Source organism: Salmo trutta, chromosome 17, assembly GCF_901001165.1.
Source record: "Salmo trutta chromosome 17, fSalTru1.1, whole genome shotgun sequence".
NCBI classification, from domain to species: domain Eukaryota; kingdom Metazoa; phylum Chordata; class Actinopteri; order Salmoniformes; family Salmonidae; genus Salmo; species Salmo trutta.
Window position 1 is genome coordinate 22,135,249 of NC_042973.1, and position 18,327 is coordinate 22,153,575.

Here is an 18,327-nt window from a genome sequence, read left to right on the forward strand (position 1 = left end):
TGTCAGCAGTGGATGTAAGGTCCATCCCTGTGGCGTTTTAGGCCTGTGGGACATGATAGTAGCACCACTTCCTGGTTGCACAGCTGGACTGGGCCAATCCGGCACCTGGTGCAATAACAGGCCTGTTGGAAGAGGGGCCCCAATTTATCCCTTGAACCACAGCTCCTCAAGGCCCATGGGGCAGGAATTTGGCCGCCGACGATCAAACAAATACAACATGTACTACAGTACAACACACAGAACACTCCTCTAGCCTCAGGAAAACACCTGCTAAGTAGCAAACAAAGGGGAAGTACTGCAAGTCATATTTATGTAAAACATGTACACTGAGTATACAAAACATTAAGAACACATGCTCTTTCCATGACAGACTGACCAGGTGAATGATAGGATCCCTTATTGAAGTCACTTGACAAATCCACTTCAAATCAGTGTAGATGAAGGGCAGGAGACAGGTAAAAAAAATATTTTTAAGCCTTGAGACATGGATTGTGTGTGTGTGCCAGAGGGTGAATGGGCAAGATGAAAGATTAAAGTATCGGTGCCAGGCGCACCGGTTTGCATCAAGAACTGCAACGCTGCTGGGTTTTTCACAGTTTCCCCTTGTATCAAGAATAGCCCACTACCCAAAGGACATCCAGCCAACTTGACACAACTGTGGGAAGCATTGTCGTCAACATCGGCCAGCAATATTAGGAAGGTGTTAATGTTTTGTACACATTGTATATCGATCGAGATCATTGTGCATACTAAACTTTTACACGTTTAAAACGGGCATTGATGGCAGACACATTAAAATACAGCAGTTCACCAGAGGACATATTAACCAAGACTAATGATCCATTTTTAAAGTACATAGTCATTATAGTACAACATTTGTGTCCGTTTATCATTTGAAAACTAAAAATACAGTTAAATGAATGGAAACCTCCAACTGGAGAGTATCATTTCAAATATTAAAAAAAGGCAGAACATAATTAAAACAGACCAAGACAAATGGAAGTTGAAAATAGGCCCTGTACAACAGAAAATAAAATCTCTATACTACCATCAAACCTATCAGCACCCATAAAAATGCCCATATGAAATGTGTAACCATTCATAACTGTGTTCAAATCCTCCCTGTACCCCAACATTGTTCCCCTAAACTCTAGTGTAACAAAATGCCACCTTTAATTTCATAGGGAACGCAGTGAAACAAGCAAGTGTCAGTTGGGTATAGAGGGCAAGAGTCTTACGGTTCCTCAGTGTTAGGACAGTGCTTTACAGTTTTCAAAACAGGTTAGTGTCAAGCTACTTCTCTGCAATTGACCTAGTGGGGAGAGGGCCAGGTGGCTCTTTCAAGGGAGAGGCCCCACAAGGGACAGTTTATACAGGAACATTGTTATTGAATGATCACAAAGACAACCATTCACTCACGTAATGCTTTATAGAACAAACAATACCAATGTTGCGTCAATGTCTGCTCTCCCTTTTCATTCCGTTTATAGAACAAACCAATCAATCCCTTTAGCACCTACTTCACTTTCTCTGAAAACTGCAAACATAAGACCCCCCCTCTTTATCCAATCACTCCCTTTCTTTGATGAAAACAGTGAAGCACTGGAAGGCACACCCAGAAAACTGCAACGATAAGTAGGCTAATGGAAAACAGGCAGCAAGGTATTACAATTGCTATATCACGTATCATGGTTTTGTGTCAACATGGGGAATAGCAGTGCTTATATTACAGTTAACCTTTTGGAACGCTATTAAAGCATAACATTAAGTGTAGTTATGTTTTAAAGTTGATGCATGTAGTTGGTTCCACTGAAATCCCTGTCCAGTTCTGCTGGGAACTTTAAAATCTCAATTATATAAGTACAGAAAAAGCTTAAGTCTCAAGAAATGACATACAAATATCAGGAGAATGATTTCTGTCGGTGTGCTGCTAGTGCTTCTAAAAAGGCAAGTAAAAACCTACCGACCTTCACCAATAAATAAATACAGAACCAACAAGATAACAGGTTAATGATGTATGATGTGATACCCTCTTAACTCTCCCAGCGCCTAAACCAGAAACTGGAAAACATACAAATTGACTGACTTAAGCTTGGTAGGGGCAGAATATTATCGATATGCGTTAGACCAGCAGGCCCCAACAGAATAGACACACTGCCATGAGCTATTGATCTATGAGAACAGAGGTGACCGCCATGTGTCAGTATGATGCATAAAATAGAAGGTACTATGGTAGATTCCTGTTTAGTAGAACAGAACAATTTGATTACAAGAGGAATATATGCTTAGACACCCATGCTAAAATACAGATGTTTGCTATTGAATTCAACAAAATAGTTCTGCATATTAGTTGTAACAAATGCCTGTGTCCCTGTGCTTATAAGGCCTTATAAAAAGGTGTCCATCCTACACATATGATTTTTACCTCTAACTTACAGATAGTGAGATGTACATTCTAGTCCACTCAATAGACTATGTAATAAAATCAATCTAAAACATCTTTCAAAGCAATGAGCAACACTCATTTGTGCAGTTTGGAGCCTTAGCTAGGCCCAAATACAATGAACCAAATCTCTTCGGCTGTGTGCCGTAAACAAGTTCAGAGCTTAAACCTTCAAACTAAATCCCACATCCATATATGGAGCCCCTTCACCTCAAATACTTTGTCAAGGAAGGAGAACAATTACTGCAAGAGTACTGCTCATACACGAGTGTGATATTCTTATGCTTTAGATTATTAAATCGGTGATAGTATAAAAGTGCAGGTAACTGCCAAAATAATGGAAACACTTGAGTAAATGAGGGAAACAAAGTATATTGATAGCAGATGCTTCCACAGGTGCACTTGCTGAGTTAATTAAGCAGGTAACAGCCCATCATGCTTACTTAGGGTGATGTATTAAAATGCTGGGCAGATCATTATTTTGGATACGCCCCCATAGGATGACAATGCCCCCAACCACAGGGCACGAGTGGTCACTGAATGTTTTGAGCATAAAAACAATGTAATTATTTTGACAGTTACCTGTATTTCAGCAGAATCCCTCATTGGTTTCTGGAAGCATTTCAAGTGGGACTGTTAAGGACTGAATAAAAAAATCTATATATATAAAAAAAAAAAATACTGATTCACCTAAGAGACAGGGGTTTAAAAAAATCAGTTAGCATAGACTATAGCAATACACCTGCCATGTGTTGATGATGCCTTTCACTTATTGACAGGACAGCAGGCAGTGAGATAGCTGTCTAGTGCCAAGGATGGTCAACAAAACAGCTTTTAGATGGTGAAATTGGAATTAGAAAATCCCTGGGACTTAAGTGAAATCAGAGTGCTTTCTGAATGCATAAGCGTTTGGAAAGATGCCATCAGTATGCCTTCTGTAGAGTCAAACGTAAGACTTTGTTAGCCCAAAAATGTGCTTCCCAGGGTATTGCATTATTTTGGTTTGAAGGGTCCGAGTGAGTCTCTGTGTAAAGGTCAGTGGCCTGTGTGTGGACCCTTTGCAGGTTGCTCCTCCTTCAGGAAGGGCGTAAACGAGGAACGCACAGTGCGTCCCTGCAGCGACTGCTGCACACGGAAGTTGTTGACCATGCTCTTCTGTACCTCCTCCTCTGCTGAGGTGAAGAGAAGGCTCCGAAACACAGCCAGCTGAGGAAGAGACAGGACAGGGAGAGAATGTTATGCAGACATGGAACTGCCGAGAGAAGTCACTAAAGTGTAGTCCACGAGTAGTTCTAACATTCCTTCCCTTTTCACCACACACATGCACACGCTCTCACTCACACACTAACCTGCTCATGGCTGACTTCTATGTGCTGCTTCATGATAATCCAGGTCACAGCTTCGGTCAGAGGAGGCGTGGTCAGTGACCCTGCATACGTCCAGTAATCATCAATGTTAGTGGGCAGTAGGCAGGCTGGGTCGAACCTAGTGAACTCAACAACACTGTCCTAAGGAGCAAAAAGGGGAAGAGGTATGGGTTACATGGTGCTGCCAACCGTGTCATAAGTTATAATAATTATTATTATTGCCATTTCCCAACCACAACCTTAATGTGTGATGTATTGTTGTCTCTACCTTCTTGACCTTTGTGCTGTTGACTGTGCCCAATGTTTGTACCATGTTTTGAGCTGCTACCATGTTGTGTTGCTGCCATACTGTGTTGCTACCATACTGTGGTGTCATGAGTTGCTGCCTTGCTATGTTGTCATCTTAGGTCTCTCTTTTTGTAGTGTCTCTTGTGATGTGTTTTGTCCTATATTTATATTGTATTTATTTATTTTAATCCCAGGCCCCCGTCCCTGCAGGAGGCCTTTTGGTAGGCCGTCATTGTAATTAAGAATTTGTTCTTAACTGATTTGCCTAGTTAAATAAGGTTAAAATATATATTTCATTGTAGTGGCATGTAATTTGACTCATGGCCACTAGACGGCAGTTAAAGTTGACAGTCTCCCCATCTCGGATCATACAGTATGTTCCTTTGCAGTAATACTTCTGTGGAAGGTAACAAAGGGTGTGTGTGTGGGGGGGCGTCTTTAAATAATGCTAATTTGACCATTCTCCTATTTGTTTAAAATGCAGTGGTAAATATGAAACTACACCCCCAACTCTCTGTCATGGTTTTAACCATTTATTTCTGTGGCAGTGCTGTCCATCCAGTAGGCTAGTGCTGAATTTCAGCTTCAGTCGAGCTCCTTTCAGCATAGATACTTTGTCATTTTCGCCATTTGTTTGCCATGCAGCCTTGATAAAAATAGCCTGTCTTTATTCCAATGCATTAGATTTATCCATTGATTTATCATTGTTTGCTTTTGTCAGTCAGCTGTTTAAAGCACTCATTGCTGTTTTTTTAGGTGTGCGCAGGTACTGGTGTTCTCCCTGCCAACCGTGCCCAGAAGTACCAGACCATCTATATTGGTTTTCTTTACTGGATCACCTGATGGTCGACAATATCACAAGACAACTAGCCTACAGCTAGACACCAATGCGCATCCAATTCATCCAACAAGTTTACCTTAATGACAGTAGTTGACTCTTTTGGTTAGAAGCATTCGGTTTGGCAATGGAATAGGCCTACATTACTTTGGATTTGTGTGCCCATGAGAACTGTTTTCACTGCGAAACATCACATAATGAAATGTTACAGACATAGTTACACTTAGTGGACTTTCCCAGATCTCCAATATCCATTATTTGTATAGGGTTTAAGTTCAATATTCTAATTCAATTGTTAAATACTTAATGACATAACACTGTCATAAATGTCATTAACATAAGGAAAGAAAGGTACTGTTTTATGTCCCCTTATCTGTGAAGATTCCAAACATTAACTCCTGACTTATGGACAATTAAAACATGTTTTGATTCAAATGTATTATATTGAATGTAAGCCACCTATACTGCGTGTGTTCATGTGTTTGAGATTGCCTTGGCTGAGGGGGTAGGCTACCGGCAATGGTGTAGCCCTAGTGAAGGATAAACGCAAGTAAATGTTGTTAACCCACCTTAAAACATGTTTTACATTTTTTTAAATGCATTCATTTTAAACACTACATCCCTGACTACCGGTAGGCCCATTTGAAATTCATGCTAATACACATTGTAGGCTAGTCTAGTAGGTTGACCGTGTGTTAGGGTGACCATCCCGTTTTTCCCGGGACAGTTTCAGCCCCATTTCAAGTGTCCCAACTTTTCAGGCTACAAAAAATATCAATTTGTCAGCAAGACGCATCAATTAAAGTAAGAATAATCAATGGCAATCGCTGAATGACATTAGGCACAATTTTGGTGCTTTGTAACAAATCTAGTAACAGTCAAACAGCGCAAGTATACATGCAGTTTGGATGCTGGAATTATTTTGGAGTGGACCAACATGCCTACTTTTTAAAGAGATTTGTTTGACAATCAGATGGAAATATGACTAGTTGTGTTCATGCCACATAAAAAGGTCATTTATTTTTTACAATTTAAATTACATCTTTATTATTAGGCCGATAAATTTGAGAGAGAATCCCCCGAATAGCATGGTGTAATTCACACTCCAATAGCCATACAAATGTCATGTGTGTGCCACCGGAGAGAGGCTTGTCTAGAATACCAACCTGAGTCGTACAGAACTGACTACTTATGTTCTTAAGCTTTGGGCGGCCTTCTCAGAAACTCAGCGACAAAACACCTGCTTGAAACATTCTCTCTGAAACCTTGTTAACAAAATCACCTGCATGGTTTAAGTGGTCAATCATTGAACTCACCTTGTGTCTGACAGCAGGTAGGACATCTACTAGTTTCTGCAGTCCCTCGTGTCTCTTCCCTATCTGAGGAGGAAAATAATCTGTGTCTGAGCACTGAGTCCTTCTGTCAGGCATGTGCTGTGAGTTTACATTCACTGCATGGGGTGTTTACATTTCAATGTCAGTAAATATTGAAATGGTGTGTATATGACGTGTACAGTTGAAGTCGGAAGTTTAAATACACCTTAGCCAAATACATTTAAACTCAGTTTCTCACAATTCCTGACATTTAATCCTAGTAAAAATTCCCTGTTTTAGGTCAGTTAGGATCACCACTTTATTTTAAGAATGTGAAATGTCAGAATAATAGTAGAGAGAATGATTTCATATTTTATTTCTTTCATCACATTCCCAGTGGGTCAGAAGTTTACATACACTCAATTAGTATTTGGTAGCATTGCCTTTAAATTGTTTAACTTGGGGCAAATGTTTTGGGTAGCCTTCCACAAGCTTCCCACAATAAGTTGGGTGAACCCACCAGGTACAACCCCAAATCCGCACCCTCATAGATATCATCCTAACCAACTTGCCCTCCAAATACACCTCTGCTGTTTTAAACCAAGATCTCAGCGATCACTGCCTCATTGCCTGCATCCGTAATGGGTCTGCGGTCAAACGACCACCCCTCATCACTGTCAAACGCGCCCTAAAACACTTCAACGAGCAGGCCTTTCTAATCGACCTGGCCCGGGTATCTTGGAAGGATATTGACCTCATTCCGTCAGTAGAGGATGCCTGGTTATTCTTTAAAAGTCCCTTCCTCACCATCTTAAATAAGCATGCCCCATTCAAAAAATGTAGAACCAGGAATAGATATAGTCCTTGATTCTCTCAAGACCTGACTGACCTTGACCAGCACAAAAACATCCTGTGGCATTCTGCATTAGCATTAAACAGCCCCCGTGATATGCAACTTTTCAGGGAAGTTAGGAACAAATATACATAGGCAGTTAGGAAAGCTAAGGCTAGCATTTTCAAGCAGAAAGTTGCATCCTGTAGCACAAACTCCAAAAAGTTCTGGGACACTGTAAAGTCCATGGAGAATAAGAGCACCTCCTCCCAGCTGCCCACTGCACTGAGGATAGGAAACTCTGTCACCACCAATAAATCCACTATAATTGAGAATTTCAATAAGCATTTTTCTCCGGCTGGCCATGCTTTCCACCTGGCTACCCCGGTCAACAGCCCTGCGCTCCCCACAGCAACTCGCCCAAACCTCCCCTACTTCTCCTTCACCCAAATCCAGATAGCTGATGTTGTGAAAGAGCTGCAAAATCTGGACCCCTACAAATCAGCCGGGCTAGACAATCTGGACCCTCTCTTTCTAAAATTATCTGCCGAAATTGTTGCAACCCCTATTACTAGCCTGTTCAACCTCTTTCGTATCGTCTGAGATTCCCATAGATTGAAAAGCTGCCGGGGTCGTCCCCCTCTTCAAAGGGGGAAGACACTCTAGACCTCAAACTGCTACAGACCTATATCTATTCGAGCCTGCCTTTAAGGTCTTTGAAAGCCAAGTTAACAAACAGATGACTAACCATTTCGAATCTCACCGCACCTTCTCCGCTATGCAATCTGGTTTCAGAGCCGGTCATGGGTGCACCTCAGCCACGCTCAAGGTCCTAAATGATATCATAACCGCCATCGATAAGAGACACATTACTGTGCAGCCGTATTCATCGACCTGGCTAAGGCTTTCGACTGTCAATCACAACATTCTTATTGGCATACTCAACAGCCTTGGTTTCTCAAATGATTGACCAACTACTTCTCTGAGAGTTCAGTATGTCAAATCGGAGGGCCTGTTGTCCGGACCTCTGGCAGTTTCTATGGGGGTGCCACAGGGTTCAATTCTCGGGCCGACTCTCTTCTCTGTATACATCAATGATGCCGCTCTCGCTGCTGGTGAGTCTCTGATCCACATCTACGCAGACGACACCATTCTGTATACCTCTGGCCCTTCTTTGGACACCGTGTTAACAAATCACCAAACAAGCTTCATGCCATACAACACTCCTTCCGTGGCCTCCAACTGCTCTTAAATGCAAATAAAACTAAATACAACCGATTGCTACCTAGGTGTCTGGTTAGACTGTAAACTCTCCTTCCAGACTCACATTAAACATGTCCAATCCAAAATTAAATCTAGAATTGGCTTCCTATTTCGCAACAAAGCATCCTTCACTCATTCTGCCAAACATACCCTCGTAAAACTGACCATCCTACCGATCCTCGACTTCGGCGATGTAATTTACAAAAGAGCCTCCAACACTCCTCAGCAAATTGGATGCAGTCTATCACAGTGCCATCCGTTTTGTCACCAAAGCCCCATATACTACCCACCACTGCGACCTGTATGCTCTTGTTGGCTGGCCCTCGCCAAACCCACTGGCTCCAGGTGATCTACAAGTCTTTGCTAGGTAAAGCCCCACCTTATCTCAGCTCACTGGTCACCATAGCAGCACCCACCCGCAGCACGAGCTCCAGCAGGTATATCTCACTGGTCACCCTCAAAGCCAATTTTTCCTTTGGCTGCCTCTCCTTCCAGTTCTCTGCTGCCAATGACTAACTTACTACAAAAATCTCTGAAGCTGGAGACTTACCTCCCTCACTAGCTTTAAGCACCAGCTGTCAGAGCAGCTCACACACCGTAGTCTGGCTTTTTTTTAATGGCGGTTTTGGAGCAGTGGCTTCTTCCTTGCTGAGCGGCCTTTCAGGTTATGTCGATATAGGACTCATTTTACTGTGGATATAGATACTTTTGTACTCGTTTCCTCCAGCATCTTCACAGGGTCCTTTGCTGTTGTTCTGGGATTGATTAGCACTTTTCGCACCAAAGTACGTTCGTCTCTAGGAGACAGAACGCGTCTCCTTCCTGAGCGCTATAACGGCTGCGTGGTCCCATGGTGTTTATACTTGCGTACTATTGTTTGTACAGATGAACGTGGTACCTTCAGGCGTTTGGAAATTGCTCCCAAGGATGAACCAGACTTGTGGAGGTCTACAATTCTTTTTCTGAAGTCTTGGCTGATTTCTTTTGATTTTCCCCATGATGTCAAGCAAAGAGGCACTGAGTTTGAAGGTAGGCCTTGAAATACATCCACAGGTACACCTCCAATTGACTCAAATGATGTTAATTAGCCTATCAGAAGCTTCTAATGGGAATTTTCCAAGCTGTTTAAAGGCACAGTCAACTTAGTGTATGTAAATGTCTAACCCACTGGAATTGTGATACAGTGAATTATAAGTGAAATAATCTGTCTGTAAACAATTGTTGGAAAATTGACTTGTGTCATGCACAAAGTAGATGTCCTAACCGACTTGCCAAAACTATAGTTTGTTAACAAGAAATTTGTGGAGTGGTTGAAAAACTAGTTTTAATGACTCCAACCTAAGTGTATGTAAACTTCCGACTTCAACTGTATATGGTCAAGTATATATGACGGTGGTGGTGGGTTGCATGTGGTAGGGATGCATTGCTATGTTAACAAGCAATAAGTTACCTTGAGGAAAACCCCGATAACAGCCAGTCCATTCTCCTCCATTACCGCCTCCTCAAACCGGCTGTACTTATCAGAGTTCCAGTGGACCATGTGGAGCTATCAACAGAGGAGGCAACGCATACATTAATTAGAACCTATTTATCCACACACCCAGAGAATTCAAATGCAATGTGTCACAGATTATATTTACTGCTGGATAATTATGAATCATCTTTAATATCGTTCTCAAGATAATTGATTGTTCTACCACAAAGGTGATCGTTTATCAAAACTAACAAAAATAAATCTGATTCTGAATGTGAAAATCCACCTCAAAATCCTCCAACCTGAACAGATGGGTTTCAGTAGCTTTTAAACCAAACGGAGCATTGTCTGACCCTGAGGTCACATGCAGCTGCTCTTTGTTTTACTCCATCTGAGTGTCCAACCCAACCCTACCCATACCACAGAACCCTCTTCACCCTGGGACCTGGGGACATTTCTATAAAGAACGGTACAACCCAATAAGTAAAGTGAGAAGGATCCATTACCTCTGTTACACACTGTGGTGTGCTCCTATTAGGCACAGAGTGAGTTGTGTGCTGTAATCGTAACTTGAGCCTCTGTACACACACTGCACCTGGGGAGTGTTGAGAACCCTGACATGGTCAGATTCTCACAGTCACTAACGCCAGCAGGGCATGGCAGTAGTACTCCCTCTATTGTATGCTTTAGGTGAGTGGAACAATATGAAAATAGATCACACATTAAAAGGTGGGCCTTAAGGATAGGACAGAATGCATTCTGCTTCTATATGTAGAGGTTTCCAACAGCCACAATCCCCCTGTCACAGAAATTGCATACCAATGTCATCATGGATTGGCTAGGGCATCAGCATTGACTTGATGACTAAGCAGTCCCTACTATCTACCATTCCATGACACAGTCTCCTGAAGACTATGGCTCTATTAGACTTGACATGTTAGGAGGTTCTTACTATAGCATAGCTAGAGTCATTCAACAAAGTTAACAGATACTGTCTGTATTTAAATGTTAAGTGAGAGGACGTGCAGTAGCTACCTCAGCAGGGAAGAGGCGGCGGTCCACTGTGTGCTCAGAGCCCCATGCATTGCTCTCCCCCCAATGGAAGTGGAACTGACACAGCCGGAAGTTATCCTCCAGAGGACCCCCTTTAAGTGCTGAGTGTGTGAGAGATCGACGAGAAGAAATCGACCACTCATCAATGTTGTGTTAGAGACACATACAATAATGAGAAGAAAGCGTAACTAATACACACAACAGCTGTGGCGAGTGATAAACATGATTATATAAACATACTTGTTAAAACAGAAGTATCCTCTTCTCACACAAACACACATTAAAAGCAGAACTAAGAATTAAATTACAGATCAATTAGCCTACTGTATTCTTGGCATGAAAATATTTATGTAAAGTCTAGCGGTTAACAAAATATACATTTCTGAAATAATATTGGATTGGAAATTAGAGTAATTAGACTGTCTAAACAATAAGACCATGATGTTGAGAAATAAGCCTAGGGCAGGGATACTTAAATGTAAATCAAAGCCACGTTCCACGTGGCAGGCATTGCGGTTTTAAATTAGGAGGTCACGCGGCAGAACAGAAACTGCTTACTGGATTTGTCGGTGGTGTCATCATACTCAACCAGGAATGAGTACCCGTTGTTCCATATCTGTGAACATGTCCTGGGGTCGTAATCCGGGGTCAGTGGCTTGAGATGCGGATCAAAGACACTCTTGCGCACCCGAATATCGATAGGAGATTGTCTGTTGCCCCCAGGAGCAACAAGTGGTCCCTGCCACATTGGATGCACTGGAGTCAAAGCATAGGAAATGGGATTTAAATCTAGTCTGATAGTAAAATGTAAAACAGCTTGTCTTCAGTAAATCACATTAGGTCCTATTGCTTAGCCTACTATAACAAATGCTGACACTTACTTTTCATAGTGTACTCTCCAGCTTCCTGCATTCTTAAATTGGCTATAATAGTCAAATTCCCAAATAACATAAGATCAAATGTCTCAAAGTCGTCAAGCAGTGAGACCAGTAGTCTAAACCTCCTCCGTTGATTCCGTTTAAGAAATTAGAAAAGCAGGAGGAGGAAAAAGAGAATTTCTTCACTAACTCCCATTGAAAGGAAATGACAGAATAAGTAAAATGTGGGTAGGCTACAGAAACAGACTCGCGGAATGTATTGGCAGCCCACCAGGTCTACTCCGCAGCAGGAAAGGGAGACACTAGTTCAGCTCTGAATGGAACGTTTCTTAGATATGCATCTACTACAACTTCCTGGTTTTGCCATTGGGCTGCGAAACAATAACTGCCTATGATGCAATTTACATCAGTCACTGACCGCTCTGCCAATGCTTAACTTATATATGTACAAAGGTCGTTTGGAAAAGGTATTTCATGGAAAAATGTATTTCCAATTATCCATTTTGCTACTGTACCTGAAAAAAAAGGCCTATCCTTACTAGCATTTTCTAAATTCGAATGAACCACCTGCAACTGAACACAGACCTATTAGAAGATATGTTTGACCGAATCGAGGACGAAGATAGTGTCGCCAAGTTAAGGTTGATCAAAAATTCTCTGTGCTACGCCAAACAGTAGCTATCCTGCAATGACTAATAGATCACAGCTCGTAACAATCTACTAGATATTCATGAAGTATGTGGACGGGTGTGGCTATTTCACAAAACATTGTGTAAAACTTGCCGCCATTGGATTCTGGAGCAGTGGAAACACTTTCTCTGGAGTAATGAATCACGCGTCACCATCTGGCAGTCTGACAGACGAATCTTGGTTTGGTGAATGCCAAGAGAACACTACCTGCTCCAATGCATAGTGCCAACTGTAAAGTTTGGTGGAGGAGGAATCATAGTCTGGTGCTGTTTTTCATGGTTCGGGCTAGGCCCCTTCATTCCAGTTAAGTGAAATCTTAATGCTACAGTATACAATGACATTCTAGACGATTCTGTGCTTCCAACTTGTTGGCAATAGTTTGGGGAAGGCCTTTTCCTGTTTCAGCATGACAATGCCCCACTGCACAAAGCGAGGTCCATACAGAAATGGTTTGTCGAGATCGGTGTGGAAGAATCCCAGCGAACACCTTTGTTAATGCTTGTTTACGGAAGACAGAGGCGACCACCTGTGCTAAGCGTAACTGGGGAGAAGGTGTAGCGGAAGTGTAGTTCGTCGGCTGGACAGACACACAGCCATATGGATCTGTGCAAATCTGCTACATTAAGTGAAATATATATACATATTATTTCTCGCTTATACAGTATTAAAGAAATGCCATACGTTTCGAAAACCCTATTGCAAGCAATGATTGACGGTTCTAAATATTAAAACAGAGCGCTGGGATTTTAGTTCACATATTCCCACCGGTATGCGATGCTTATATCTGAGAACCCTTGGAATAATGCATAATGCCTTGGGTTCTGGAGAGCAAAGTCAGGCCTTATGAATGTCATGAGTAAGGACAGACCATAAACCAAACATGCAGTGTAAAATAGGCCAAGTTAAAAAATAAAATACAAAAGATAAAAACATAAATTGTGATCACAGTTACGATCAAATTGACATGTGTATGTACACACCATAGTTACAATCAAAACCAGTACCCGGCCAGAAGCTCAGAATTAAGTAATTCCCCCTGAAAATGTGACGCCAATTCACTCATGCAGAAATCCAGTCCTTGGTTTCCATGTATTCTTTGTGCACCGGTTGCGATGAAAACAACGCCATTAATTAACCCTTTAGTAATGTAGACATTATGGATGTCGATTAAAACTTTACAACGTAGCCATTCGCGTTACTGCTGCTTGAGCGATTGAAACAGTCTTATTTATTGTGTAATCTCAGCTGCCAGCTGGACTGACCATTAATGGCACTGTTCCAGTCTTATGAAATGAAGAGCAAACAGCTAGCGAATTCAACTGCAACTAATCATAATTCAACTGTAATATGATGAAAGCTACCGTACTTTTAAAGTTTAGACACTTACAGGCTGAAAGCACATATTTGCTTGAACATGCAGTGAGGTTGCATCTTCTCACAGGTATCAACCGTTGACCTTTAGTTTGCTTGATGATATGTCTTTGCAGATGCCGGGCAAGTGGGTTTACGATCGATGAGAGAGCCACCATGACCACGGTTCTACGAATAGGCTACTCGAAGTTTGCGAGAGTCAAAATGAGCTGTTGTGTTATCTTTTCAGGTAAAGCAAAACGTCAAATAAATTAAAACTGCTCCCGTCTCCCGAGTCGTTCGGTTTCATATGTTTTCAATCAGAAACAACAACAGGAGTTGCGTTATGCCCCCTCTTCCACACTGTGACAGTTTCGGATGGCTGCCGGCTGGCTCTCCACGCTATAGCTTGATTGGTCTGGAAAATAGACAAGCTTTCACAAGATTGAAACATTCACGTAAATTCCAAACGTTTTCACTTGACCTGTTGATGCGTGCTAACTTGAACACCGCGGCGATTTATGTTGGCTACCTACTGCTATCGCACGCGCCGAATCAATAATGTGGTTCCAAAAGGAAGAGATCGCTGAGTGGGGCTCGTGGAAGGCTTTCGACCAATCGGCTTTATCCTCTGAGAGGCGTTTCAAACAACATGCGCGAGATCTAGACCCTTGACATAGATCTTTGGTGTACTTTTTGCTTAGTTTTGTTGAAATGTCTGTGTGGTTCTTGTCATATGTCATAACAGCACAATTAATCGGAGCCTCGTGATCTCCAATACAATACACGGTCAAATGTGCAGTGCTTTCTCTATATAAAAAAAAAACTCACTCATTGACTGTGTCGTTTCCAATTGTGGATGAACACACGTGCGTCTTTACCAACAGCCCAAGTGTTATATTCTGATTTAATGTCAATTATTGGATGAGGTTATTTTGATTAACATGAAAGTCTTGCAAATGTTGTGCAAACATTGTACTAGTATGGGACTGAGAATATGTTCAGCTAAAGCTCCTTAGGAATGTCATGTTTATTGTAAACATGCTTATGTTATGGCTTTTCTTGTGTACTCCATTTACTGACAGGGCTGAGATGACTCTTTTGGACCTACACACACCTCCAGTTACAAAATATTTGCTCTGAAAAATGTTTTTCCTTGGAAGACAAACGTTAAAAGGATGTTATGAAACTCATTCGCTCTTTCGGCAAACTTGTAATTGCTATAATGAGGCCTTTTCTCAGCCTGAACACTTCAGAACACAACTGTGGCAAAAACAGATCATTTATTGTCTAACCAAAACCAAGCAATGAAAGGGCTTCATAGTCCCCCCAAAAAGCACCGCAAATAAGTTAGCAAATTGAAATTTGGTGGTGTGTCCAGTAAAAACAAGCCAAAGTACTGATGTTCCAAACAAATACTGTATACCAGTAATACTGTGTATGCTAAAGCTTAAGAAAACAATTTTGGGGTCGTTAGATCTGTAAGTGTTTATTGTGTCGTTATCTATTTGGTCCAAAGGGAGGTTGAGGCCTGGATATGATGGCTCCAACTATAAACCACATGAAAGATTTATAAATAAAGTAACAAACTCCAGTACAATTTCTTTTTTAACCAGCTGTGACAAAGCAACTCGTCCTGCAAGTGGTCAGTGGTTAACAATTACAAAGAAAATTCAGTCAATGCTTGACTCAAAGAAATGATTGGGTTTGTTAACATTTTTTACATTCCTTCAATGGTGTAAGTTTACTGGATGAAATACGCTGAATTTTTTTATTTATTAAATGTTTCTTTCAGTCTCCCTACAAACCACACCCTGACTTGTGACATGACAAATACATTATAAAAAAATACAAAAAGCTAAAAGTATTTTATCCATCTGTGATGGACCAAAATAAAAAAACTGGCACACTTAACAGTTTTTGTACATTTATATTTACACATGTTTGGTAAAAGGAACAGCGTATGAAAACACAAACACAGAGTTTCATCCTTCTGAAGAGGGGAGGGGCCAGGAGAGACATACTAGTCTAGTGCAATGATGTCATCATCGTCCTCATCGGCAGCCGAAGGCTGATCCAGGCGTTGGCGCTTGGCTGAAGCCTCGCCTGTCTCAGCATCATGGAGCTTCCTCTTGTGGCCTCCTGAGTCCATGCGGACATCCATAGTGCTGGAGGACGGCTCCTCCTCGTCCGAATCAACTATCAGAACATCATCCTGCTCAGCAGGGGCTAAGAGGAGAAAGGAAATCAAGAGAAAGTCAGATGAGAAACGATTGACATGTACCTTTTTAGAGTTTACGTTCAGCTACAAAATAAACATAGCTGTACATGATGCTCAGTACTGTAAACAAAATGGTTTAAAGGACAGGTGACTTATGACCAGGATTTTGATGACTAGACAGTCTAAAACAGTCCATCTCTGTTGTCAATGTCAGTTTTGCTCACCTTTGGAAGAGGTGGATGGTTCTGCAGAGTCTTTGTTGCCGTTGGCAACATTCTTGTCCTCTTGTGCGCTGGGTGGGGTTGGAGCTTTGTCAGGGGCGTCACCCACCACCTCAAACTCCACATCCTTTTCCAAGTCCTCACTTTTCCAGACAAGCGCAGAAATACATTTACATTAGGGAAACAAATTTGCATTAGTCATGCAAATGCAAAGGCCTATACAGCACACAGATATACATCCTCTCTTACCAGTGAATCACGTTAACCAGGAGTGTGTAATCCTGCAGAAAGTCATCCACTTGCAGACGGCTACCATGTCGTATCCCAAAGTCAGACAGAAACTTGCTGTTGTTTGCTATAAGAAGAGAATGGTGCATGATAATAAATATGTACACCTGATAAGAGTATACCGTTGAGTACAATATAGGGTTTAGCGATATTATGATAGCACCGCCTATCGACGATGATCGACGGCCATTGCCAATGGTGACAACATTGTGATGTGACAGACAACGGTTTTGCCCAGGGGTCTCCAACCCTGTTTCTGGAGAGTTACCGTCCTGTAGGTTTTTACGCCAACCCTAATACTTGGTTGATAACCTGAACCAGGTTAGTTACAACTGGGGTTGGAGCGAAAAGGACAGTAGCTCTCCAGGAACAAGGTTGGAGACCCCTGGTTTAGCCTATTTGAGCTTGACTAGCGCCGCGCAATAAATAACGGAGTCGGGCAGGGCAGCTCAGTAACATTGAGTAATTTGTCTATTCCTATTTGCTATAATCTTGTTTTATGAAAGGCTTCATATTAATGAAGGCTGGCCTATTTCAATAAATATGTTATACAGAACGCAAGAGGAATGTAGGCTAGACAGAGCAGAGTAGTACACCAAAGCAGGGCAAATTGGCCATTCAGAAAATATTGTCTCTCTCTCCCCCCTCTCTGTCGGATGCTTGGGCCTTATGGCCTAAACCAAATTTTTATATATACAGTGCCTTCAGAAAGCATTCATACCGCTTGACTTACTCCACATTTTGTTGTGTTACAGCCCGAATTCAAAATTGATGAAATAGATTTTTTCCCTCTCGCCCATCTATACATAATAACCCATACTGACAAGGTGAAAACATGTTTTTAGAAATGTTAACAAATTTATTGAAGATTAAATATCTCTATTACATAAGTAGTCACACCCGAGTCTATATTTTGTAGAAGCACCTTTGTCGGTGATTACAGCTTTGAGTCGTCTTGGGTATGCCTGTATCAGCTTTGCACATCTGAATTTGGGGATTTTCTCCCATTCTTCCAGGGAACAGCATTCTTCAAGTCTTTCCACATACCTTCAATGGGATTCAAGTCTGGGTTTTGGCTGGACCACTCAAGGTCTTTCACATTCTTGTTCTGAAGCCATTCCAGCGTTGCTTTGGCTGTATGCTTGGGCTCATTCGCCCCAACCGAAAGTCCTTTGCACTCTGAAGCAGGTTCTCATCTGGGATTTGACTGTATTTGGCTCCATTCATGTTCCTTCTATCCTTACCAGTCTCACAGTTCCTACCGCTGAAAAGCATCCCCATAGCATGATGCTGCAACCACCATGCTTCACGGTAGAGGTTATGTTCGACGGGTGATGAGCTGTGCCTAGTTCTCCCAGACAGCGCTTTGCATTCAGGCCAAATATATTGAACAAAAATATGAAATGCAACATGTAAGTGTTGGTCCCATCTTTCATGAGCTAAAAAAAAAAAAAGATCCCAGAAATGTTCCATGCTCACAAAAAGCTTATTTCTCTAAAATGTTGTGCATAAATTTGTTTACATCCCTGTTAGTGAGCATTTCTCCTTTGCCAAGACAATCCATCCACCTGACATATCAATATGTCGATTAAACAGCATGATCATTACACAGATGCATCTTGTGCTGGGGACAATAAAAGGCAACTCTAAAATGTACAGTTTTGTCACAACACAATGACACAGATGTCTCAAATTGAGCGAGCGTGCAATAGGCATGCTGACTGCAGGAATGTCCACCAGAGCTGTTGCCAGATAAGTGAATGTTCATTTCTCCACCATAAGCCGCCTCCATCGTTCTAGAGAATTTG

General features: G+C 41.8%; 2 protein-coding genes across 4 annotated transcripts; both read right to left on the reverse strand.

The window, feature by feature from the left end:
- Positions 1–294: 294 nt before the first annotated feature.
- Positions 295–14,369, reverse strand: LOC115151847 (carbonic anhydrase 5B, mitochondrial). 3 transcript variants are annotated; one of them, XM_029696138.1, is made up of 7 exons: positions 13,827–14,366; positions 11,430–11,627; positions 10,854–10,972; positions 9,795–9,890; positions 6,253–6,315; positions 3,793–3,951; positions 295–3,649 (listed from the first exon to the last, which is right to left on the reverse strand). In XM_029696138.1, exons 1-7 carry the CDS (start codon positions 13,966–13,968, stop codon positions 3,479–3,481), a joined length of 948 nt encoding a protein of 315 aa, XP_029551998.1. In that variant the 5' UTR covers positions 13,969–14,366; the 3' UTR covers positions 295–3,478. The 3 variants fall into 3 exon arrangements, with proteins under 3 accessions (XP_029551998.1, XP_029551999.1, XP_029552000.1); XM_029696139.1 differs by lacking the exon at positions 13,827–14,366 and adding an exon at positions 11,753–12,068; XM_029696140.1 differs by lacking the exon at positions 11,430–11,627 and having other exon boundaries at positions 13,827–14,369.
- Positions 14,370–15,258: 889 nt separating this feature from the next.
- On the reverse strand, positions 15,259–16,796 carry LOC115151848 (SUMO-activating enzyme subunit 2-like). The gene is made up of 3 exons (XM_029696141.1): positions 16,481–16,796; positions 16,235–16,374; positions 15,259–16,018 (listed from the first exon to the last, which is right to left on the reverse strand). The coding sequence occupies exons 1-3, from the start codon at positions 16,606–16,608 to the stop codon at positions 15,813–15,815; spliced, it is 474 nt and encodes a 157-aa protein (XP_029552001.1). The 5' UTR covers positions 16,609–16,796; the 3' UTR covers positions 15,259–15,812.
- Between the last annotated feature and the right edge of the window lie 1,531 nt (positions 16,797–18,327).

Excerpts from the sequence above, each read along its gene's own strand:
- LOC115151848 (XM_029696141.1), bottom strand. The coding sequence starts at position 16,608 with ATGCACCATTCTCTTCTTATAGCAAACAACAGCAAGTTTCTGTCTGAC. Across the intron at positions 16,375-16,480 it reads CTGGTTAACGTGATTCACTG|TGAGGACTTGGAAAAGGATG; the intron begins GTAAGAGAGGAT and ends TGTCTGGAAAAG. Across the intron at positions 16,019-16,234 it reads ACCATCCACCTCTTCCAAAG|CCCCTGCTGAGCAGGATGAT; the intron begins GTGAGCAAAACT and ends TTCTCCTCTTAG.
- LOC115151847 (XM_029696138.1), bottom strand. The coding sequence starts at position 13,968 with ATGGTGGCTCTCTCATCGATCGTAAACCCACTTGCCCGGCATCTGCAA. Across the intron at positions 11,628-13,826 it reads CAAATATGTGCTTTCAGCCT|TGCATCCAATGTGGCAGGGA; the intron begins GTAAGTGTCTAA and ends CTTTGACTCCAG. Across the intron at positions 10,973-11,429 it reads TGACACCACCGACAAATCCA|CACTTAAAGGGGGTCCTCTG; the intron begins GTAAGCAGTTTC and ends TCACACACTCAG.